Source organism: Plectrocnemia conspersa, unplaced genomic scaffold (genome assembly GCF_051122295.1).
Source record: "Plectrocnemia conspersa isolate PC_06_02 unplaced genomic scaffold, ASM5112229v1 ptg000003l, whole genome shotgun sequence".
Taxonomy (NCBI): domain Eukaryota; kingdom Metazoa; phylum Arthropoda; class Insecta; order Trichoptera; family Polycentropodidae; genus Plectrocnemia; species Plectrocnemia conspersa.
The window spans coordinates 15,984,461-16,009,551 of NW_028277167.1; the positions used below are offsets into that span (position 1 = coordinate 15,984,461).

The window sequence follows — 25,091 nt, forward strand, 5'->3', positions numbered from 1 at the left end:
GTAGTACTTGGTTTGCATGGGCGCTGTAATATTTCTTTGTACACCATCGATTTATTTCATTTTTAGTTCTTGACATACACTACATATTTTATAATTTGCGGGTTGGTTGCCTTTACAGAGTGCACATGTTGCATCAATGGTCATGTAATTTTTAGTGCAGCTGGTTGTAAAATATGTAGTGGTTGAAGAAACCTTTTATGTGGTTGTATTTTTGACATCTTGTACATTGGGGTATTTCTACCGGTGAAAATATATTTCGATATGATTTAACTAAAATGACATGCTAAAAAAAATATTTTTGGGAGAGATTCCAGACTGTTGCAGCTCCTACAGCTCTTTCACTTTTAGCTGTGCTTCGTGCTTCTCTATTAATCCGTTACATTTGATTCCTCCATTTCCAAGTCTAGGTTCTTTGCTACTGCCAAAATGTCTTTCATAACGTGAGCTATTCTCATTGAATACTTGCTGGCCACAGGTATCTCAAGGTCTTCTTGACTAACACTTTACGCCAAGCTTATTCGACGAATCTGTGGGGTGCTTAGTGATTCATTTAGAAAAGTCGGGTACGACTAATGACTTTTAACAATGAAATATATGATTAATATAAACCTCACGCGATTAATAATAAGTAGATTTAAACAAAAAAGCTGCTGAAAGGATTTATAAATTGTGCTGGACACCCAATATTGCACAATAACCACAAACTTTCAAAAGTCATTAATAATCATCCATTACTACAGCCATAAAAACTTAGACACATTCTACTTCTCTTAAATGTATATTATAATTGATCATTAATCAAATATCCTACAGCTCAGACATTATTAATTATAGTATGAGCTCTGGAGATTCATGGATTTTCAACATTTCCCCATCAGACAGCGGGATTGACAGATAGCACGCGTGTCTCCCTCCTGCCCAGTCCCGTTTGGACAATCATATTTTGGAGATACAGTGGGCGTAGACGGGCTTATTTTTATTCTGGGCGCCAGTCGAGTGCCGCCAGCCCGATGCGGCACTGTCTCAAGCTCCATCTTCCGTTCGCGTCTCTTTGCGAACTGCAGCTATTTCGGCGCGCCACGTGACCACATGGAGTTTTCGTGAAAATCTCTATCTCTCTCAAGAGACGCGCTTTGTGCTACAAACAAAACCAGTGAAAACGACCAAAGCTCCGGCGAACCATGAGCGTAAGTTAACTGGGCATTTCTTGCTCCGAGCAAAATAATTCACCAAAGAAGTTAAGTGTCACATTTGTGTGTTTTCGGCAGTGTACAGTGTGACGCAAAACTAGAATAACTATAATAAAGTATAATATAAGCACTGGCAGTTGCCTGACGACTGACCAATTCCATTGCCTAAAAATAAATCGTTAAGATCGAAAAAATAACGCAGCTACCGTATTTTAAGTGTCCCCTGATTAACAAATTAAATGAAGTTAATAACGATGGAAATAGAGTTGGATAAATATGCTGTTCGATTTCCGGTGACATCACAGGCGCATAGCCCGAAATAAACTAGACTTTTGCTTTGGCAGATTTGTCAAGTCAAGTGTCGTTATGTTTCAAAAGCCGCTGTAACACTCTATCATGGTATTTTTTGATATATTATGACCGCAGTAGCGTATAGGTAGAATGCTGGGCTTATAAACTGAGAGACTGTTCGACAGACTATCATTTAAAATTACACAATAAACAAAATGTAGGTCAGAGTTGTATAAATTACATGAATCAAGCTGATTCATTGTTAATTATTGCTCCAATTTTTCTGAAAAAATGTAACTTACTATAACGCTTTAGGGTAATTCCAGAAGTAGATTTAAAACAATAAATAGCTAAAGTTTTAGCATGTTTTAAGGTAAAATTCAATTATGCTGCTGGGATTCAAAAATAGTAACTCAGTACTTTATTAAACTATTATTACTAATTTAATATTCTATGAATAAAGTTAACGATTTAGGTTTGATATGGAATTTGCCCCATAACTTTTTAATTGAATATATAATTGATCTACTAATCTCATAAATTTTTATATTGATACATATGTATAACGTCTCATATTATAAAATATAACAATATTATTTTCACGCGTCGGTTTTCCTTACTTTTTAGTTTTTAATTATTATTTTTCTAAATTTAATTGCGTATTTTGAACAAAGTATATTTTTCATTACTTAGTAATACATATTAAAATATTGTGTATTTTCCGTTGACTTTTCAACGGGCACTATATAATTATTAAGGTTTAGTTACCACTTACAATACAAACAATGTAACGATGAGTCCATAATTATATGGCATGTCATATTCTTTTTGTATATAAAAAAATTGTAATCTGTCCTTATGAGACATTAAAAAATTTGTTTGTCCGTTTATTGGCAGATGGTACTTAAAATATAAATATAAACAAAAAATATTTGTAATTTGTAATTGAAAATAATATGTTCCCATAGTTTTAATAAGAAGTAAAGATGTACAAAGGGTTAATATTAGAAATAGAGACAAGTTAAGGATAGTTAGGTATAAGAAAACGAGTACGGCCAGGGGAATATTGTACAGAGGTGTGAATTTGTATAATACTATTCCTAGGACAATACGCACAAATAAAAATGTAGCGGGTTTCCTCTATGAAATAAAGAAACACCTTCGTGAATTAAGAAATAAATTATAATATTCAAGTCTTTTTTATATTATGTTTATGTTTATATTATGTTTTATATGTATGCTTATTTTATATTTGTTTAGTGTATATACAATTATCTATATAAGCATAATAAAATATTGAAATAAAAAAAAAATAACACAAAAGATTAGCTTGAAAATATATTAGCTCTGGATTTTTAAAAACTAACCGCAATAAATTAAAGTTAAAACCAGAAATTCGTTATAAAAATAAATTTTCACGCCCTAACAAAATTAATATGAAGAGATACAAAAATTATGTTTTTTTTTCGTATGTTACTATACAATATATTTAACATATTCGACTACATTAATAGTATTAATTTAGATCTAAAACAGCGATTAAAATATATTTTCTCCAAAATTATGTTGATAAGAAAATGAATAAGATATTGTTTAAAAATATTACCAGTATTTTGCATTGCTTTTGATAAATTCTTATTATCTCCAAACTTGAGACGGAAAAGTTTATAGCATATATTTATTATGCATAACAATAATTATGTTGTTAGCATCAGATATTATCTTATATATTAGATTTACCATAAATATAAACTTAATTATTTTATTACTTTTAAAATATAAAGACATATTTGAAAACTAGTTTGTTATTTCATGTTTCGATATGAAATTTTCTTATTATTTTTAGATATATTTTGAAAGGTTCGTGTGATCTATATCGATTGTTTTATTTGAACTATTTTTATGAGTTTATTGCTTACTATACAAGAAAAATTTTCATTCTGTATTTCACGAAATTTAACGCAAACATTTTTACTAATCTCTCGACTAATATTTTGCACACACCAATTCTCAAAAAGCTTTCTGCTCATAAAATCATAAAACACTTCAATTAATTTCCTTACCAATGAATTTTATTGAAGCGCTGAAACGAGCCAAATGTTCGTGATATAAATATTGTGAACACAGAATCAAACATTTCGCCTACGTTTCCCAAAATCAAAACTGGCATTAGAGTTAATCACGTTTTGCATTTTGCCTATTTTTTTGGACACTCGTAATTTTAAAATTGAAATGGCAATGGTCCAAATCCATATTTTATAATTGTTTATCAACATTTAGCACAATGAAAATAAATATACATTACATAAAAAATGCGTTGTGACCTAGTGACACTCGCCACTTCTAATTCTGGTAATGATATGCAGAATTAGATTTTTTTGAGTAGCCAGAATAAGGCAGATATCATCAAATTAATCTTGGTGTCACGTTATGAATATTTTTTCTGACATAACTACCGCTTAAGTGAAACATTATAATATACATAAAAAAATCACAGCTTGCGCGCCTAAAGTGACCCACTTAATTAAACTTTAATGGCTTATCTATTCCAGACATTGCCCCAGTATCGAAATAGAACATTCAGGAAGTTGTATGTATACACACGCAACAATTGCAACCAGCGCAGATAGTAAACCAATAAACAGCACTCAGCAAACTGGTTAAAAATCAATGACGTTAATAGATATAAAGGCGTCACCTTCTCCTACTGTGTGTGTGATTCAGAGCTTAAATTTAGAACTTACACGGGACCAAAGCTTATCTAATTGCGACACGTTTTTACAACAACGCTTCATGATTACTAATAATTTATATTAATTATAAGTTTTATATTTTTTGTATAGAAAACGACAGAGCAATGGCAGCCAGCAGGCGCTAATGCCAACAATCGACTTCGAATGCAAAGAGTTATGCCACAATGGATGGTAAGTTTTCAATAATGATTTTAAATTACGCGCTATTTACGTTGAGGGTTTCCGCAGGGCTGCCAACGTTATAAAAAAGGGGAGCGGTTTTTTCGCTTGAATCTAATTTTTCAATTAATTTTCTGTCACCAATTTCAAAAAAAATTTCCCAGTAACCCTTTTATAATATATACATACTACATATGTTTGCATGTTTATATACATAAAATATATAACATGGTGCTTTTAGTCAAGCTTAGTTTCATATTTTTAAAATAAAAACTACATATACGAAGCGTGATAGAATAAAATCATTTGTTTATTCTTTTATTGTGTGCGATTTTATTATTATCTTAACATCCCTCTTATAAACGAATAAACTATTAATTCATTCATAAAACCCTTCGTTTTGACATAGCATTCTCTTACAAATGCTTTCTCATCCTTTTGTGCATCCCCTTTCACATAATTTGTGGTACCAATGATGAATTTAATGTAAATTACAAAAAAAAAACATTATTTTTTATCACGCTTGTTGTCGAGGAATAGAATACTTATCTTGATTTTAGAAGAACGCGAATTCTGGTCGTTGCGGACCAACACCTCCAGCCCCTCCAGTGCACGACAACTCCAATCTAAGCCCCAGCCGACCACCAGCACCATCTAAGTCCCCACTACCAGAGCCAGACTATGAAGTTATAGATTTTCCGACCCAGCAGTACATGAACGCCCAACTTGGTCCACCAGGTAACTGATATTTATATCATTATTTATTCACTTGGTGTCTTGAACAAAGAGGTATATTCATTTTCTTAATGAACAATAGTTTGCTAGTGATTTCCATTGTATTATACAAAATGATCATCAATAACGTAGAATAAAAATTCGCATTTAATTTGTAGGTTATGCCTCAAATCCTCAGAGTTACTTTACATTCAAAAAATTTGTTGTTTATATTTTGGTTACATCTTGTGTAATAACTTTTTTCAACCAATATCACAAACACACTAGTGATGACACAAACATTATATATAGATAAAATTTGGCATGTGCCATTACAATGTACAAGATTTTAGTACTGTTTTCTAAATATATAACTTGATTTAAATGTAAAATTCCAAACTGTATTCATTAGTTTTTACCAACAGGTCTCATGCGTTTTTATGATTATAATTATATATTATATAATTTATAATTTATCCAGAACTTCCACTTCACTTTAACTTGTTCAACCGAACTCGCATCAAGCTATGTTGAATCGACCGAAACGACCTTGAAAATTCATAAGAAGCAGTCTCTTTCAACTGTCACCAACAATTTTATTAAATGTCAAAAATTGATATTATTTCATACCTTTTTTAATTTTTTCGTAAAAAAATGTAACCAAATACAATTGCATTTAGCAACGCGTATACTACTATAACTAAAAAACGTAATTTGCTATAGAAAAGCAATACAAAATTTTGTAAAATTAATACTGAGAACCTTTTATAGCGATTTTAGTAACAAAAACATTACTTTTTACTTTAAAAGTGCAAAATTATAATATAACTTAAACTACAGCTTCTAATGAGCTTATGTAATCAAACATCAAGATACAATTACAAATAGTTTTCAAGTATAATGCCAAAACTTTTTAAAAACGACGACTACCCAAAATAGAGTCATTATCTATGAAACGAGACCTTACACGAATCATTCTTTATTAAACAGTATCATTAAAATATTGTTATATTATATTTACATATTTTTAATAAATGTTGAACACATGAAATATTCGCTTTATTCAAAAGCATATTTTTAATGCCAAAGTCAATAAATTTTTTACACATAATACATTCCTTAAATGGAGGATATCTTCTCCATAAAAATCTTCTTCAATAATACATTGCAAACTTTTGTCCCATGATACAGTTTATCCGGCAAATGCTGCTTCTAATTAAGTTATCAAAATGTCTAGTTATGAAATACAGTTTGTAAGAAATATAAATATTTCATTAGAAAGATATATTACCTAGATTAAATACTATACGTATATACTATGTCGTCGTTGTAGTTCTAATACTTTGTAGTGCATAAAAGTCATTTGACATAAAAAACATGTATGACGGTAATTACATTTGTTAAAAAATCTTACAAAGTATTTTTCATCCAGTCGGGTGTGCCTTTTTAACACAGATATGGCTGATCAACTTTTGGGTTACAAGACATTACTACAGCGATGATATATTTGACATCTGCAGATTGAGCTATTGTTCATAAAAATAAAAATATATGAGCCGCTGTGCATTTTTACTATAACATAATTACACAAAAATCACACTGATACTTTTTTTAGTAAAACCCAAAGTGGACAATCGCCGATGTGACTTGTGCGGATCTTCAGAGCCAGGTGTTCGTTGCTTGAACTGCAATGGACAAATGTTTTGCATGTCTTGCGACGAAATGTACCACAGACATCCAAAAAGACAGACACACATAAGAAAGGTGTGTACTATTATATATTATAAGGTCCCGGATTAATTCATTGCCTTTCAAATATATTATTTAAAGCTAACAAAAAAAATCTGTAGCGGTCTCTCCGGGTCTTTAGAATGAGTATTTTATATGATTTTTAATTATTAATTTAAATTTATAGGGATTGCCTGTCATGGATCAAGAAAACTTGCTTCCTCCTCTACCACCCAAAGGAATATCATCAGCACCAGTGCCACCACCGAGACGAAACAAGGTATCATCCTCTTGCAATATTTCATAATAAATATATATAATTGATATAATTGGCACAAAAAAATTAACTTAGTCCAATCGAAATGTATTTTTATGTGATATTATTTTAATAAAGTATTTTTCGTTATATTGTTGTGTATTATTTTCGTATGATACATTATGTAAATAATATCATATTAAAAATACTAATTGCTTTTTTGTGCAATTATATTCCGTCTATAATATAACAGAATGTTTCTGTACGCAATCGTGTCTTGATTTTCAAATACCAGAGTTGCATTTAAAATAATTATTTAATTAATATAATACTAAATGCAGCGCTGTGTTATTTTGTATATATTCATGTACATTCACGTTTCATCCTATTGTTTAATGTTAACAAATTCTCTAATTCAGTACTTTTCAAACTGAAATACGCTTATAATTTGCAAGGTTCATCTATGCCTCGCAGTTTGAAAAGCGCTGCTCAAATGCATCCGGCCTAGTTATAGCAATTGATCACCGCACATCTCTCGACTAATATAAATAAGTGTTTACTAACCAAAGGCTCATGTGAAAAAATGAGATCCTTTTATGCATAGTTTCAGCTCCTTTTCAGCTACTCATTTTCAAGAAGGGCTTTTTTTAACACGAATCAACTACTAATGATTGTATATATTACACATATACACTTTGTGTTACCTAGTTGAATATGTTATTTAAAAAAAAAACGTTTTGAATTGGTGCGAAATGCTTACATTAACAGGTAATTACTTAATATGTTTTTTCTCCCGAAGAAAAAGAACATTGTTGTGCATAATTAAGAAATTTTGGGACAGGTTGCTTCGAGGGTCGAAAACTTTGGAGGTACTTTGAACAGAAAGACGACCACAATTCAAAATCCACAAACGCAGGCCTCTCAAACGACTACTTTAAATCGGATGATGACCAGACCTTTGCCAGCTGTCCCTCCGCCTCAAACAGCTCGTAAGTTCAAGCATTTTGAATTTAAATTTAAGCAAAAATTAATTTTATAAATCATGCAGCAATCATAAAAAAGAGTCCTCAAGTTGAAAAGCGAGAAACGCCTATATTAACAGCACTTCAGCAAAGATACAAGAAACATCTCGATATGATGCGAGGAACATCTCCGGATTTATCCAAAGACTTTACAAATGTAAATATACAAAATAAACCTATAACAAGAAACGAGGTAAACCATTTTCAAACATAGTTATTTAACATTTGCAAATATATAATATAAACGTGTTTTAGGAAATTCGTCCACCGAACAATCAAAATAACTGGGAAAATCAGAGATCTACTACCCTTCCTCGCAGATTCTCAGCGGACAATTTCAACAGAATTCAGCTCCAACAAAACTTCGTCCCACAAAATGTCAATCCAGAATTCGAACCTCCAATATCTCCTGTTCCGCCTCAGCAAAGAGTGAACATCCCGCCTCAATCACCCATGAGCTCATCAGTGTTCGATCTGAACAACAACATGAATAACCCTCAAGCTCAATTCTTTCCTCAACAATTCAACCCTATGATGCAGGCTCAATCAATGGCTCAATTAGGATGCATGAACTGCCAGCATCACATGCAACCGACACCTCAAGATTGGAATCAATGGTCTCGACGATACGGAAGCAATATGAGTCTCAACATGTCTCCAGATCAGATGCAACAACAGCAAATGTGGATGGGTCCATGGTGTGGAATGCCTATGTACCCACATCCTATGATGCACCCTCATCAAAATGGTAGTTATAATATTAATATCCATCAAGATTTAGTCTACAAATATGTATTATAATAAGATATAATCTCATGATTAAAATGATATTTTTTTAAAGAAGTTTTCACATCCTTTGTTGTTTTTTACAAGACAAAGTTAATTCGTTCATAATTTATTATGAAAAATTTTTAATCAGTCCACATACAAATTGCTTCATTTTTGTTATCTTAAAACTTAAAATCTTAAATCCGCATATGTATAACATCTTAAAACCGCCATAAACTAATGGCATTAGTTTATGGAGGTTTTAAGAAGGGTTTTTTCTTACATGTTATTTCAACAAAAGCTTTGACCTGCTTTGTTTTTTTCACACCTTCAAAACTCATCGCATTTAGTTAAAGCTAGTTCAATGTGGCCTTTTGATTGGGTGACCGTCCGATACTTACAAAGGATAATTCAAAGTTCTAATCCGATACAAGGCCATTAGTGTTTTCTAAATGGGTTTCGAAGCTTGTATAGGAAAGGGTTTAACGAGTTCTTTGGTAATTGATGGTTTTTGAAAGTCTGCATGGCTATTGTGCAATTCTGGTTTTCTGCTGATTTATAATCTCAATTAAATAAATGCTTTCTAAAGCCATCATTGAAACACTATGCTAAATTTTTTTATAGATTTCTACATATGTACATATGTATATGTAAAGTAATAAATAATTTTATTTTAAATAATCTGATATTTTAAAAACAATACATATTTTAATAGCCTTTTAAATATTTAAAATTATTTTAATTAATTTTCAATTAAATTTTGAATCCAATGAATAATAAGCATTTGGTTATTTATACTAATTATATTTACTCTCCATTTATATAAATATTTCATCTTAATGCTAAAATTTACATATAAATCGATTTATCTAATCTTTACCCAATTATATTTTTTAAAGGTATGCCGGGACATCTACCGCCTAGTAGGACTCAATCGCGGATTAATTCTAGAGCAGCATCACCGACAACTAGTATTAGATCGAGAAGATCTAGGGTCAGCAGAAAAGCTAATATAGACGACGATGATATTTCAGACGTAGAACTGAACGAAAAGGCGTTTTTGAGGAGGAGCAGTATTAAATCTGATAGAAGAAAGGGCTCTGTGAGCAATATGAGCGTTAAAGAGATACCTATCAAAGACTCTGAGAGTGTCAAAATAGAAAAAAGCTCTTCTCCTATGTCTCATCGTGGCACAGAAAAGAAAGTCAATAAGAAAATAGAAGTTCTTAAGCCCAACGTAATCGATTTGAGTCCAGATTCTGAATCCGACAAGCCAGATGTTGATAAGTTGGATGAAATTGAAATCTTAGACAAGTTAGATGCACCTCCACCGCCTACACCAGAACACTCGTGGATTTGCGAGTATTGCACATTTGTAAACGAACCGGGTGTAAGAGTGTGCGATGTGTGCTGCAAAACTCCTACGGCACCCCCCGTACCACCAGCCGTCACAGATCAATTGCCTCCCAAAGGTCGGAAGATATCTAGCGGCGAAAGCTGTGTTTACGAATACAGCGATGCTGAGAACTATAATAGACGTAAAAAGAACTCTGAGATTAAATCGGCACCAAGAGCCACAGTGGATTCAGACTCAAACGACGAGTCTGTATCTTTTGTTAGCAAGAGAGGTAGGCTCAAAAAAATAACATTTTTGCCCGGTACCAAGTAGCATTTCTTCAAATTACCTCAGTAAGTCCACTTTTCCAAAGAATAACGGTGCTGCAGAACGCTGTTTCGATTTCAAAATGGATATGAACCATATCGAAGCAGCGTTCTACAAGCATCCAATATATGACATTTAGAATCAATATCAGATATGTCCATTTGCTTGGTTTTTATACATTCACGTATGAAGAAATTTAGAAAAAATCAACAACATCAAAACTAGTCTTTTGAAATAATAAATTAACTCTTTCTTTAAAAAACAGTTACATCAAACGCAGCAGCGTCCTGAGAAATTAGAACATATTTTAAATATTCAATATATTTTCCCTCACCTTTATTACATACTTATAGATGGACGAATAAATTTTCTCTGCTTCATCTTTAATTTTCTCACAGCATAATTTTAATAAGGCACCTTCTTCTTTAAAATATTCCATAAATACTCTATTGTATGAAGGTCTGATAACTGTGCAAACCAATCCAATACCGGCAACACCTTCGAGGCAAACCAACCATTAATCGTAGTAAGGAGCGTTGTCTTTTCAGAATCGGGTGTTTTTAATTACTTTTATATAATACTATGAACTTGGTCATATCAAATGAACATGATTTCTATTGGCATGCAAACTCAGACCACAATTCTTTGATCCCATATTTGACTAAGTTATATTTATCTCTCAAATTCGATTAAATTTTGATTAACCCAATCTTCAAATGTCCAGTGTTGGTGCTACTAAGCCCATTTTAGCCTTAATTTTTTATTTTTTATAAATATTATAACTATGTAAAAGTTCCCAAACCTTCAATTCATATCAACATTTCAACAGTCAGTTTTGAAGAAATTTTTCAACGGTTTCTAATGCACTCGCTCTTATTGGACAGATGTCGATCGTTTTCTTCTGGTTCCTGGTATGAAATTACATAAGTTTATACAATATTCACTGTTTCGTTTTAACATATTTTAGATAGCGTGATGTACACAATTAATGCGTTTATTAATATTGCAAAACTTTCACATAAATTGCGGTTTATTCCAACTTAAGAACCCTATTTCATAAATCAAAAATAATGAGAAACACAAATATTTAATAATGGGCAATGTTTATTTATTTCTACTCCAAAGTAAGTAAATGTGACATATAATATTGATTCTGGACGTTACATATGATCCTATTAATAATCTCCTTTATCAGCATACTTGAATATTTCAATGATATATCAGAAATTAAAACTCTATATGGACTTTTTCTCTTTTGAAATTTTAGTAGGTGGCAGTATAGCAAGTAAATTTTCCAAGACTCAAAACCAAACTAACAAAACTAACGAAACTGCAGTAACGAACACGAATACAGAAAACGTGGCCAGGATCAGGACAGTTAAGAGAAAGAATCAGGCCGAGAAAAAATCTACTGGGTGCGGTCCTTCGCCTCCTAAAGAAATAGAACCAAAGAAGAACATTGAAATAGAGAAAGTAATTGAACCAAAGATGCAAATCGTAAGTGACAAAAAAGGGACGACTTCCACGGGAACGTCTCCATTACCACAGAGCATATCTACTCAAGTGAGTCTAAAACTGTGTAATTAACATAATTATTATATGTATATAAAAAGGGTATAATATAATTTTGATCTAACGAATATATTTTTAAAAATGTATTGCTTATTCTGTAGACGTATGATTTGATAGAGAATGTTAAGCAATCTGTAGAACACTTGAAAGCAGCCGAAAGCTTAAAAAACTACGATTCGAAAAGCTCGGACTCGGGAAAAGATAAGAAACAATCGCATAGGTTTTTCAAGAGATCTAACTCTCTAAGAGCTGGTAAGACTCAAATGGACAATGACAATAAACCTAGTTCGCAAAAAAGCGAAAGTCGCCTATCATATTCTAGTGATAGCCACGTGAGTAAATACAATACATCGATTCAAATTAAGCAATACTAAAACTAAACTGTTTAAAATATTTCAGAGCTTACCTCCTACGCCTCCAAGAGTAGAAAGCCCATCTCCTTATCCAAAATATGAAGATTACAGCATGCAAGATAAGCATTTGGGACATTTGGGTCCGCTAAGGAGTAGATCAAATTCAGTGTTAGGTACTGGATATATGGGAGGTCAGGTTGTGGGATCCAATCCGGTATCTTACAGGAGCATTATGGATTTGCACAGAGCCGATTTGTATAGAGACGAGTCTTGGAGAACTCCATATATAGATCCGTACATTATTCAAAATCAAAGGGTGAATCATTATTTTTAATATATGCTTAAAATTACTAACATATGCTATTTTAAGTGTGGTGATCAATATCAATGCAATCATGGACCATTACATTAAGTTTAGCTTAGTACAGTTGTTTAAGTTTAATAATCAATGTGTATATTTTGTATTTTAACAGAATGATTATGTGGGATATAGAGGAGATTCTCAACCACGCGATATCCCTCCGGATATGTTCCGAAGGAGAGAGAGCGATGTTATGAAATCGCAAGGAATGGAGCTCGTGAAGCTTTTGAGGGTGTGTTTATTTTATATATTAGCATAAAATAGAGTATAATCAATAGTGAGATTGAAAAAATACTAGTCATCTATCAAAATTCTCACACCCTAATACAATATATAAATTTTGATATACATGAAAAAAAATATTAACTCATAATTTATAAACAATATACACCTACCATTAGCCACCCTGCATGCTACGGACTTTAAAGTGTTTTCAGAAACACTCCTTAAAAGTCCTTCAGAAACGCTTATTTTCCTCTGAGAGATGAGTTGGCTTGGTTTGTATTTTGGACTTGACCTAATGAATGTTCTAAAACTATAATTTGTATTAAAACTTTCATAAGGTCAGGTTGGCTTTGGTTAATTCATGTAGGTTAGGTTTGGGTTTGAACAGCAAAAGAACGTTTCGTAACTGTCAAATTAAGTTACATAGACATTTTAGAGCAGCACATAATTTCGCTAGTGCCTATCAGTTAAATTTTATTTTTGCTAGTCGTAATACACTTACTATATCTATTGATGAAAATTTATTTAAACTTCACTAGTGAAAATATAACTTTACTAAAATACACATTCACTGTAACATTTATACATCGTATGTATGTAAATATATTTTATTACTGCGTATGGAAAAGTTGAAATCATATAATTTTAATAGTACGTGCCAAATATATTACATTTTCAACATTTTGGTTTTGATAAATAGTTAATGGTATTATATTTCTAACTTATTAGTTAAGCGAGAGCCGTAAATAAGTAATTTTCGGGAGTTAGAACAATTAAGCACCCATATTATTGTAATGCTCATAAGTGCTTATTTTTTTAATATATAGGAAGCTGAGTTAAACAACTTCTCTCCGGAAGAACTTCAAATTGCAATGACTAGTTCAGGCTCTCAGAATCCAATCGATTGGTTGAAAGAGAATTGGTCCAATATGGTAGAAACTGTATACACAGTAGCTACCAATTATGGACGCGAAACTAAAGAAAATACTGTCGGTACAATATCTCAGCGTGAAGCTAGAGAGGCTCTGAAGAAACACAAGGGTAGTGTGTGGAAAGCCGTCACTGAGTGCGTTGAGCAACGTCAGAAAAAGGTAGCTTATTATTTATCAGTTTTGCTCTTGTTTCATATGTATAAGCATATGTATTAAATTATCTAATCGTTTCAGTTCAAAGAGTTAGAATCTCGTGGTAAGTTCACCAGAGAGGACATATTGACTTGCTTGACGGCCCACCACGGCGACTTAGAAGCGGCTTTCTTAGAACTGAGCAAAACTCAGCTAAAGCCGTTCTTGATGAGGATTTGGGGTCCTCCGTCTGGTGCTGAAAATGAAAGTGGCAATATGAGCAATTTGCTCAAAGTTAAGGGCGAACCTGGTGCTTCGTCGGCTAGCGGTGGCAAGAGAGAGGATTGTAAGTATCACAGTCTTTATGCCTAACTTAACCTGTTTCGACTGAAAAACTGTTGTTTTAACCCTTTCTGCATGCACAATGAAACTTCATCTCTATCCATCGTTTCTGGAAGTAAAACCAAAATGATAATTGCAGGAAAGCATGACACAGTTCACAAACACAAGGATGTGTATCTATAGGGAGAGATATGACTTGTCACACATGGAATTGTAAATTTTGCATGATGTAAAAGTCGTTGAAGCTTGAAAGTTTCACTTTGAAGAGAGAAGAATCAAAATAAACGATAGTAGTGGGGAAAATACTTTGTGAGAAGAACGATGGATAGAGGTTTTCTGTATCTCAAATACCAAACTGCATTTAAGTTTAGCTCGTATTTATATTTTTGTTGAGTTTTATTATTTATTAGTTATTTCACTATTTTATTTGTATTTTATATTATCATAGTTTAACTTGCTTTTTGATTTGTTATTTATATTTTACTTGTTAATGTTAATATGAGAATATGTATAATTCGGGAGAATCTAAACCATTTTTTTTTCTTAAAATTCATAAGGAAATTTACTTACTCTAAGTAGTCTGGGACTAAAGTACTCTTTAAATTTTTAATCACATATATAATTATTGTATATAATCTAACCCCGCTATATAGGCATAAACGAAGAGACTTATGTATATAAAAAAAATAGTGTTATACATACACTTTATTGAAAAAAATATTTTTTTGACAATTTCCATTAAAAATGTTGCCTTACATTTTGCCACTATACACACGATCTAATCTTTAAATAAAGAGTATGTTTATACCTTATAATTTTATTTTATTTCAGTTTTCGTCTTTTTTGGATAAGACACTTTTCAAAAGCATAATATTGTTTTTGCTGTACTTTTTTTATATTTTTTTAACTGAGGCATTTAAATTACATTGTACAACAATGTTACACCTTTTTGCTACAAAGATAAACTAGACTTACATGTAAATTACACGATGATTTCAGTTGTAGTTTTGTCCCTAAAAATATCTGGTTTTATAGATAGCAATAATTTTACATTATTGTATATCTACTTTTATGATTTATTATACATTATATCGATTTATTATGATCTTAGTCATGTATATTATCCATTGTTGTTATAAGTTTATGCTTATGTGCTATTTTTGTTAATTGAATAATTTTATACTACTACTTGTGATGCGTATCTATATGCAATATTTCGCTGTGATCCCACTTCATATTTTTCTCTTTCAATAATCTGACATTAGTGTAAAGCCATGCATTTAATTTATTAAATATTTTATGGCTGATGTATTTTTTGTACTATAAAATCCATGATAACAATAAAAACAATACGTGTAAGAAAAAACCTAATGAAAGACTATAAAATAAGCTTATAATTTTACAAAAAAAGAAACTAGTTGAGTTCCAGCGAAGTAATGCATTTAGTATTTTGTATGCAAAACTCAAAATGATTTTGATTTTAAAATTCATCATACGAATCCCTAATAAACAATAGAAGTCCCCCGTTGCCGCTCCACCTCGGTGCTGTCAGTGTGGCTCCAGTGTAATAAACTGTATAAACGATAAACGTTTACATTAAATACAGCTTTTTTTTGCTCGAGTCATTTATTATGCCTTTTTTACACTTACATATTCTATTGTGAATTATTTTGAGAAATATTTGAATCTTATTGTTATATATTCTTGACTCTTTTTCATTTGGCTTTTTAATCAGAGTAATGAAGGTGGATTTAAATCAGACATTTGGTATCGAACCAATCCTACATATCTCATTAAAAAATTCTATGGCAGAGTTAATTTTACCGTCTTCTAACAGTTTCTCCAGTTCGATATATACATCATCAGACCTAATTTCATAGCACACAAAACTTCTTCTTTCGTGATTGTTGGTTATTTATTGATATTTTCATTATCTCTTTAATGTATTTTTTCCACCGTTATAGTCCATATTCTATATACACAATAATTTTGCTATTTTTACCTTTAAATACAGGGGACTTTTGTAATTTCTAGTTTCTTCGATTTTTTCTGCACCATTTAAGACGTTGTGTTTGTTTTGAAAATCTTTTTTCATTGGTCATATATTAACTTTTATTTTATTTTCTAATTTTATTCTTAATTAACATATGGATCTCTTTATATCTAACGTAGCACTATTAGTGGTGTCAAGTTCTATAGTCGATAAAGTCTCAGAGTGTACTTTCAGCAGCATCTTGAATTTGTTACTCTGTAAGGAATTTGATGTGGCAATATTTCATGGCTCAACTCTTTCAAACGTTGATTTGTGCGGAAACCATACGTCGCAATTTTTGGTGCATTTCGTTTGTTTTGCTAGGATTAAAAAAAGTAGTGAATTAGTAATATAAATGTAAAAAACGTAAATTAAATGTAGTGAATTATAATAAACGCATACCAATAAACAGTCGCCATATTTTTTGTACTTTTTCTATTGCTAAAAAGAAACAGAACATACTTTGTAACAATTTTTTTTATTAAGTTCGTGCGGCACCCATGTGCCAAGACTTTTTAAATTTACTATTTCAAGTGGTCCAAAATTTTGGAATTACTAACATCTAACTTTTTGGTAAGCTCGGTTGGTCGTTACCATTTAGAGAATAACTATACGTTCCTTTTCAGTAACCTTACCAAAAGCATTCGTTTTGTTTACAAGTAGTTGTCTTTTTACAACTATTTTATTTCCCCCCTTGTTTTGCACTCATACAAAAAGTGCTCTTATTTCCTTATTTTCAAAATATAAAATAAAAGTTCAAATTTAAAAAAACTGCAATTATTTTCCTAACAATCAAATATATCTGACAGAACTCCGCCAAGTCACCTGGCAGATTGACTCAGTGTTTCGTTATGTACTTTTACCCCACTCTGTTAGTATTCGTTAGCAAAATAGAGAAGTTTACTTGTAGGTTACTCCCCTTCTTACTTTTGTACTGACTGCATAACCGAGAAAATATTATTGCTTAATTTCCAAAGACTCCTCCAATACTCCAGAATTATAAATGTTCTTAAAAAAATAATGGAAAAATGATATAGTAATTATATAGATTAAAAACACTATACACAGTTTGTTTTTTGTTTTTATTGCTTTAAATCTCCTTTTTTATTATTTTATTGGATACATAAGTACATACTTAATTATAATGTAATAAAAATTAAATCACATATTTTTGTTAAGTAAAAAAGTCACTTTATTTTTGTTTAAAACTATTGATAATTGTATCCTTTAAATTAGTTTTCTAAAGTTGAAGACCTGACTACATAATTTTGTTGGATTAAATGTTTCAGTGGGGTTGTCGGGCTCTTTGAACGATTATATTAGAACGCACGCTGACGAGGCAACGTTAAATAACGAAGCAATGTTAGAAGCAAATAGACTGGTAAGTTCAATAAAAAACATTGACGACCTAACCGAAATTTATAAATTGGCAACCCCGTCCTCTCTCGCATACAATTCGGTTAACGTAAACGATATCGATAGCCCAGACAAAGATCTGTCCACCATAAATCTCTTGAATGACCTGCGTGATATGATCCAACAAGTCGATTCGAAAAACAAAGACAACATATTGAAAGACATTGGGAATATAATGAAAAACGATAACAAAAAAGCTATTGCTTTACAGAAAGCAAAAGAAATAATTCTATCCCACGAAATTGAAGACGAATATACAATAAACGATGATTATGCTTCCGATATAGAAGGACCTACTGTTCCATACGTGGCTACGTTTTATCCAGAAACAAGAATTACAACTATAGAGACCACCTCACAAAATATTCGCGAAAATGTTTCCACAATAGATGTTAAATATTTAGAAAATAATGAAGAGCAGAAATCTAACAATGAAGAAGAGTTCCACGATGCAGTTACGGAGCACACATCTGAATCAGATGATTCAGAAACAGAAGAAACGGAGACCGAATCTGAGGAAGAACCAGAAGCAATCATTAAAGATAAACCTCAAAATATTCCGATATTGAATGATCATTTAAGTAATAATATAGAATTTATAGATTCGCAAGAAAATGTCCTTGAAGATATACCAACCTCCATGTTAACTATAGAACCAAGCATAGCTACTGTATCAACCAGTATTAATTCTTTATTGTTAGCAAATAAAGACGTTAAAGTAATTAATATAGAAGTTAAAGATGCATCTCCTAAGCATATTGAGGTATCTCAGTCCAAACCCAAAATAAATGCAATAATAGAAGTCAAAGATGAAATAATTAATACAATACCACAATCAGCTCCTAAAATAAATAGAGTAATAGAAGTCACAAATGAACATATTAATACAATACAACAATCAAATAATATAATTAATAGAGTAATAGAAGTTAAAGATGAAGTTATTAATACAATACCACAGTCTGATCTTGAAATAAATAGAGAAGTCGAAGACCAAAATTTACATATTAATCAATCAGATAATCAAGTAAACGTAATAGAAGAAGTTAAAGATGAAAGCAAGTCAGTATTGAATCAAAACGACTCCAAAAAACCACAGCATCTTGTAGATATTGTGGAAGACACACAACGTTTAATTCATCTGATGAGAGATGAGATCAAATCTGATATTGCTACATACATTTCGGATTCAACCGATGAAGAATCCGATGGATATGACGCTTCAGATTCATCTGCTATGCCGGCTTCGAGTACTCAAGACTTTAGTCAAAATGAAGAATATTTTTCGGAAGGTGATTCTGAAGTTGACGATGAAGAACTAGATGAAGAAGAGGAAGTGGAGGAGGAAGAAGAAGAAGATGATGATGAGGAAATAGATGAAGAAGAAGAATCTATTGATGAAACTAATGTTTTCAATGAAGGTGATAAAAAGATAGATGATGTTAACAATAATGTAGATAAGATGATAGAGAGTGGTATTGAAAGTAAAACTGCTACTATTGAGGTTGTTTTAAATGAAGCACCAGAAGTCATAGAACCTGATTTGAACATTTTTGAAGAGTTGGTTCAAAATCTTCAGTTACAGATCGATTCTTTAGACAATAGATATAGTTTCAATGAAACTGTCGCTGTATCAGTGATCGAGACTCCGAGAGAGATTTTAACTAATGGCGATATTGTAATCAACGATGTCCAAAGTGAACTTTTAAATTCCGTCCAAGATGAAGCTGTGATAATCGATCATGTAGAAACGGTTATTGAAACTGTAAACACTGAGAAAGAACCTGATATAGTTGAGATGATTCCAGTTCAAGAAGAATTGCAAGTTGCTGAAAGTGTGATGGAACCTACTGTTGATGTCGTTATACGATTACCACTGAATGATAAAAATGAAAATCATGCTCCTGTTGATAGCACCAATCTACTTCTTGAGAGCAAAGTAGATTCTTTGATTGTTCAAGAATCTCCTAACCATGAAAACACTACTAACGTTGTAATCGTTGATGAAACCACGGCTACTTCTTCGAATACTGTAAATATGACAATAAATTCAACTGATACAAATAAAAATAAAAAAGCCACAAAATCATTCGTTTCGCAAATACCTAAACTAGACAAATCCATCAAAGCAGACGCTAAAATCGGGCCCAAATTAGGCAAGAAACCTGAAATTACACCAGCTAAAGCAGCACCTTTCAGCGCTTTTCAAAGTGGCAACGTTAAAAAATTACAAGAAGGCCTTTTTAACAAGGTCAACATAACGATAACCAAACCTCCTGAAAAACCACCGAGAATCCCAGTCCCAGTAGCATCCAAGTTGAATCCAAAACAAACTCCTAAAACAGAGGGTGAAAGTAACAAGCCGAACCAAATCAAAGAGAAGTCCGGAAAGTTGAAGCCGTACTTTGTCGAGACTTGTTTGAGCGACGACTATTTCACCGAAAGCGACAACGAAGGGAAACACAACAAGCACAAAGTTGTCTCGAAGCCTGTAAGTGTCACTAAGTCAGATAGTGAAAACATTATCCGTGAACCGTTGGTATTAGATGAAAAAGTAATTGTTTTTGACACTGTAGCGTTCCAAGAAGATACGCCCGAGGTCAGTTCATAAGATAAAATACCTCCCAGTTTTACCTTTTCAAGTAATAAGACAGTTTATTTATTTATCAGCGTCAGATCAGGATGCTGCTGGCCGAATCCATTGTGCCATCTTGGGAGCAGGCTGAAGTGGCTATAGCACTTTACCAAATGAACTACGACGAGCAGACAGCCTTGGAAACAGCCAACGAATGCACAACTTTAGAAGCAGCACTGGCCTACTTGCAACAAGAATGTGAACTATGTACTGGAAAATATCCAATGAAAAACGTAAGTCAATAATCAATTTAAACATGGTTAATCAACAGGTGATGTAACCGAATCAGGTATTAAAAATAAGCATGTGTGTATGACATGTAGAATCAATATCATAGCACAGCTATTCGACTTTTTTACCAACCATCGGATAGTGTTTATCTATTTTCATTTGGGTAGTCACAATTGGTCGAAGCACTTACTTTTTTATTTAATATTATTGAATTTACTATATTCCAGATGGTATCGATGTTAAAATGTACTCATCGTTGCTGCAAAGAATGCTCCAAGAACTACTTCACCATTCAAGTGACCGACCGAAGTATATTTGATTGCACGTGTCCTTTCTGCAAGAGTCCAGAGTTGGAACATCAACATGAAGATGATGTATTAGAATACTTCTCTAATTTAGACATTCTTTTAAAGTCAATATTGGAGGAGAACGTTCATGAGCTATTCCAAAGGAAGCTGCGCGACAGGACCTTGATGCAAGATCCCAACTTTAAGTGGTGTGTCGAGGTTAGTACATGTCCAAAACATCGCCACCTCAACTGTAACTTAACTATAACCATATCCTATTAATGTAATTTTAGTGTTCATCCGGATTCATAGCAAACCCTAGACAAAAAAGATTAGTGTGCCCAGATTGCCGATCCATCACGTGTGCTCTGTGTAGAAAACCAGTAAGTTTTGTAAATCGAAATACTGGTATGACTTGAAAAGATTGAATAGATAAATTGATTATGTTTTACAGTGGGAACCTCAACACGAAGGTATAACATGCGAAAAGTTTGCAGAGTGGAAGGAGGGAAACAATCCAGACATTCAAATAGCTGGAGTCAAGAAGCATTTGGACGATCATGGAATTGATTGTCCTAAATGCCGTTTCAGATTTGCTCTATCGAGGTTAATGTTGTACATATAATACCTATATATTTCTAGATTCAAAGGTATCAGGACGGACATGTTTAAATATATAAATATCTATTTTGTTATACCACCTACCAATATTAGTACTTATTCAGGTATTAAACGTCAAATCATACTTTTGGATCTACACATATATGTGATGTCTAGAATCAATAATTGATATTTATTGCTCCCTGTCATATTACATTGATAAATAAGAGATAAGGGTATTTTAATTGAATTATTTTCACCTGCCAGCACATATATGTAGGTGTTTTGACCTTCTTTGTGATATATTTATTGTCATGCCAAAGATAGTACTCAAGGCCCTCTCTGAGCATACACAACCGATTCACTCGCGTAGGGTTCCGCGCTCAAAGTAAAAATTTAATAAAAGTAGACGTTAATATTATTTTTATCACAAATTGTGAAATTACAATTCATATAGCGATATTTCATTTCCCTAAAAAACACGATGAATTCAAAATTGTGCAAATTTTGGGATCGATCTTAACATCACATACTTTGTGTATATTTGTTAAATTCTTATACATAGGCCCAGTGGCGTAGCTATGGTATGAGCCGCCCGGACGATCGATCCCTAAAATTGCCCCCTCCCCTCCATACATTTTTTTTTAAAAGTCATAAAATCACCATTTCTTAAAATAATTGCTTATATTGAAATTATTTGAAATTTTATTTAGAATAATGATACTATTTTGGCGGACGGATGGTGACGGGTGGAAATTACACACAGATTGAGCCGCTGCAGTATTATTTATTGAAATATAGTTTAGTTACATGTTGGAATATGATGATAAGAGAAATCGACAGACGAGGCACCGCCGGTCGTAGTCTTCCCGTCCAGTCCGCAGATCTTTGATCTGCTGCCCTCTATCGTCGTCACGTCAGTGTTGCATAATGAATAAAATTAATAAATAAGCTCCCACACTATATTAGTGTATTATATATATTATTGCATACATTTTGTATTCGTTACATATCTTTTTTTGGAGGAGGGGGCTCGCGCTTTATTCTTCCGTAGGGCCCAGATCAATAAGAATATACACATTCTCTATAATATATTATTAAAATTCCTCACCAGCATAATAGGGATACTAACCATTCGGAATCCGTATGTCTAGAAGATAAATTATTCTATATTGCTTCTAGACGTGACATATCTATCCTATTTTTTTAGAGCTACATCTAAATCGTTGTTATAAATTTATAGAGGTGGCTGCATGCACTTCACTTGTAGTCAATGCAAGTATGAATTTTGTTGTGGATGTGGCAAACCATTCATGATGGGCGCTAAGTGTGGGGTTAGTCCATATTGTGCCAAGCTAGGTTTGCATTCTCACCATCCAAGAAATTGCCTCTTCTATCTTAGAGACAAAGAGCCACAGCAACTGCAGACATTGCTACAGGTAAAATTGTATTACTTACATATATTATATAAAATATAAGTGTGTGTCTGTGAAAAAAGATGTAAACACGACTTTAAATGATAGGTTGTCCTATATTATTCCCAAGGATAAAGAAAATAGCTAGAAAATCATACAGTTCTTACTTTATTAAAATTAAATTTCAGCTTAACAACGTCGAGTTCAAAACCGTAGATCCAGTGATCGTTGACGCAAACGATACAAGCGCTATCAAGAGATGTCCGGTTCAGCTTCAAAGAGAAACTCCTAGTGGTCTTGTCGATACAATTTGCAATTCTGATGTCGTAAAGTCGCAAGCTGGGTTATGCAAGTACGTTCACCATTCTGTCTAAAACCAACCCTTAAATTGCTCTTCATGAAACATACCAAACATTTTGCAGAAATCATTTTACCGAATACCTATGTAGACTAATCAGACAGCGCGAATTAGATACAATAACCATCCTGACCACCGACGACTTAGAGACCATCGTTAAACGAGCTAGTATCAAACTTCCGCCCAAGCCGTATGGTAGCCTGGAAGGTTTATACAAAAACCGATTATTACAGGTTAATTAAACTAATCGTCTACCATCCAAACGAGAAGAGCAAAGCAATAATGTTAAATTCCCAATTGTGTTGTGTCTATGTGTATGAAAAATTAAAAAATGGGTTGTTATTTTGTGATTAGGGCGCATTACGTGGAGTATTTGGTGGGGCAGATGCGCACTGTGGATCCACTGCCCATCATGGACTTGTCCGAGATGGTAGCTGAGCTACGACGGCTCGCCATTCCTTTACCTGACCGCGGACCATGGGACACAGACCCCATTTACATAGAAATGTGTGCCAAGGTACTCCACACTGCGTTTAACGTATTGCTTTGATCTGTGTTTGGTGCTGAATAAATATATGCACATGCTTTAATTGAACGGTTGATTTATTATTGCAGATTATTAAAGAGCAAATTCCACTGGATTGAAGATGTAGCTGTTTTATTGTAATAGATCATAGCCAAGTGTTAGCAAGAATAATAATTTATATTGTTTATGTACATTTATATAATAAAGTCCTATAATATTTAGGTGTGTAAAAATTATTATTTTATACCTTGATAATTAAATAAATAACTAGTGAAAAATAAATTATTTGAAGTGAATATTTTATCTATATTCAGACTCGTGAATATTTTATCCATACTTTAGAATTCAATGAATTTGCGCTCGAAAATATAAAATGAAAATGCTGTGAATAAAAAATGTAGATAAAATGTCTATATTTTTCTAGCGTAAACAATTAAATTTCTATTTAAGTTTCAAACCTTTTCTGTTAATTTTTTGTTTAATAAAATCCGTGTTTACTTTAATAAAAAAAACAATAGATGGCGTTTAAATTGCCATTTGCAAATAAATATCTTTATTATTAAATTATAATTACTAATAATATATAAGATATATACTGGTAACTCAAATAATTAATTTAAATTTTATAATTTATATTTTAAAAGAATTTAATCTATAAATATTTAAATAGGTATTTAACAAAAAGTCATTGAAAGCTTCGACCAAAGTAAATATCAATATATAATGTCTAATATTTTATTTCCCAGTTCCTTCACATGAGCCATCAACCTGGGTAACTATTTAATTTATTTAATTATTCTCCTTTCTATTTTTTAAAGGCAAAAAACCCGCGTTTCAATCATTAACTAACAATTATTATATAAGGTATTTTAGGTTATATAATGTTTATTTATTTTTAGTTTTTATAAAGTTTTTTAATTGTTAGATTAGAATGATTTTGATTTATTTTATGGTAGTAAAAGAAAAACCATTGAGCATTTGTCGCCATTCTTCACGAAATATTTTGTTGCGTTTGTAATAATTTTGAATTTTTTCGGTAATTAAGTTTACTACCCCAGACGGGGGATGCATATGCAATAACTGGTCGGATGATCGATTTAAAAAACCATTTCAATTCATTCAAATTCATC

The 25,091-nt window shown here is 32.2% G+C and overlaps 1 protein-coding gene across 6 annotated transcripts; it reads left to right on the top strand.

The window, feature by feature from the left end:
- The first annotated feature begins 990 nt into the window (after positions 1-990).
- LUBEL (Linear Ubiquitin E3 ligase) lies at positions 991-24,182 on the top strand. 6 transcript variants are annotated; one of them, XM_088183315.1, is made up of 24 exons: positions 991-1,187; positions 4,325-4,405; positions 4,954-5,131; positions 6,723-6,871; positions 7,023-7,115; positions 7,933-8,080; positions 8,140-8,306; positions 8,369-8,861; positions 9,781-10,509; positions 11,812-12,107; positions 12,218-12,448; positions 12,516-12,785; positions 12,943-13,062; positions 13,883-14,146; positions 14,222-14,465; positions 17,783-20,508; positions 20,580-20,777; positions 21,003-21,281; positions 21,356-21,445; positions 21,517-21,668; positions 22,906-23,101; positions 23,266-23,429; positions 23,500-23,668; positions 24,051-24,182. In XM_088183315.1, the coding sequence occupies exons 1-24, from the start codon at positions 1,182-1,184 to the stop codon at positions 24,078-24,080; spliced, it is 7,473 nt and encodes a 2,490-aa protein (XP_088039441.1). In that variant the 5' UTR covers positions 991-1,181; the 3' UTR covers positions 24,081-24,182. The 6 variants fall into 6 exon arrangements, with proteins under 6 accessions (XP_088039441.1, XP_088039443.1, XP_088039442.1 ...); XM_088183317.1 differs by lacking the exon at positions 23,500-23,668 and adding an exon at positions 23,790-23,952; XM_088183316.1 differs by having other exon boundaries at positions 4,957-5,131.
- The last annotated feature ends 909 nt before the right edge of the window (positions 24,183-25,091 follow it).

Coding starts and splice junctions, on each gene's coding strand:
- LUBEL (XM_088183315.1), top strand. Junction 4,406..4,953: donor GAGTTATGCCACAATGGATG/GTAAGTTTTCAA, acceptor TCTTGATTTTAG/AAGAACGCGAATTCTGGTCG. Junction 12,786..12,942: donor ACATTATTCAAAATCAAAGG/GTGAATCATTAT, acceptor GTATTTTAACAG/AATGATTATGTGGGATATAG.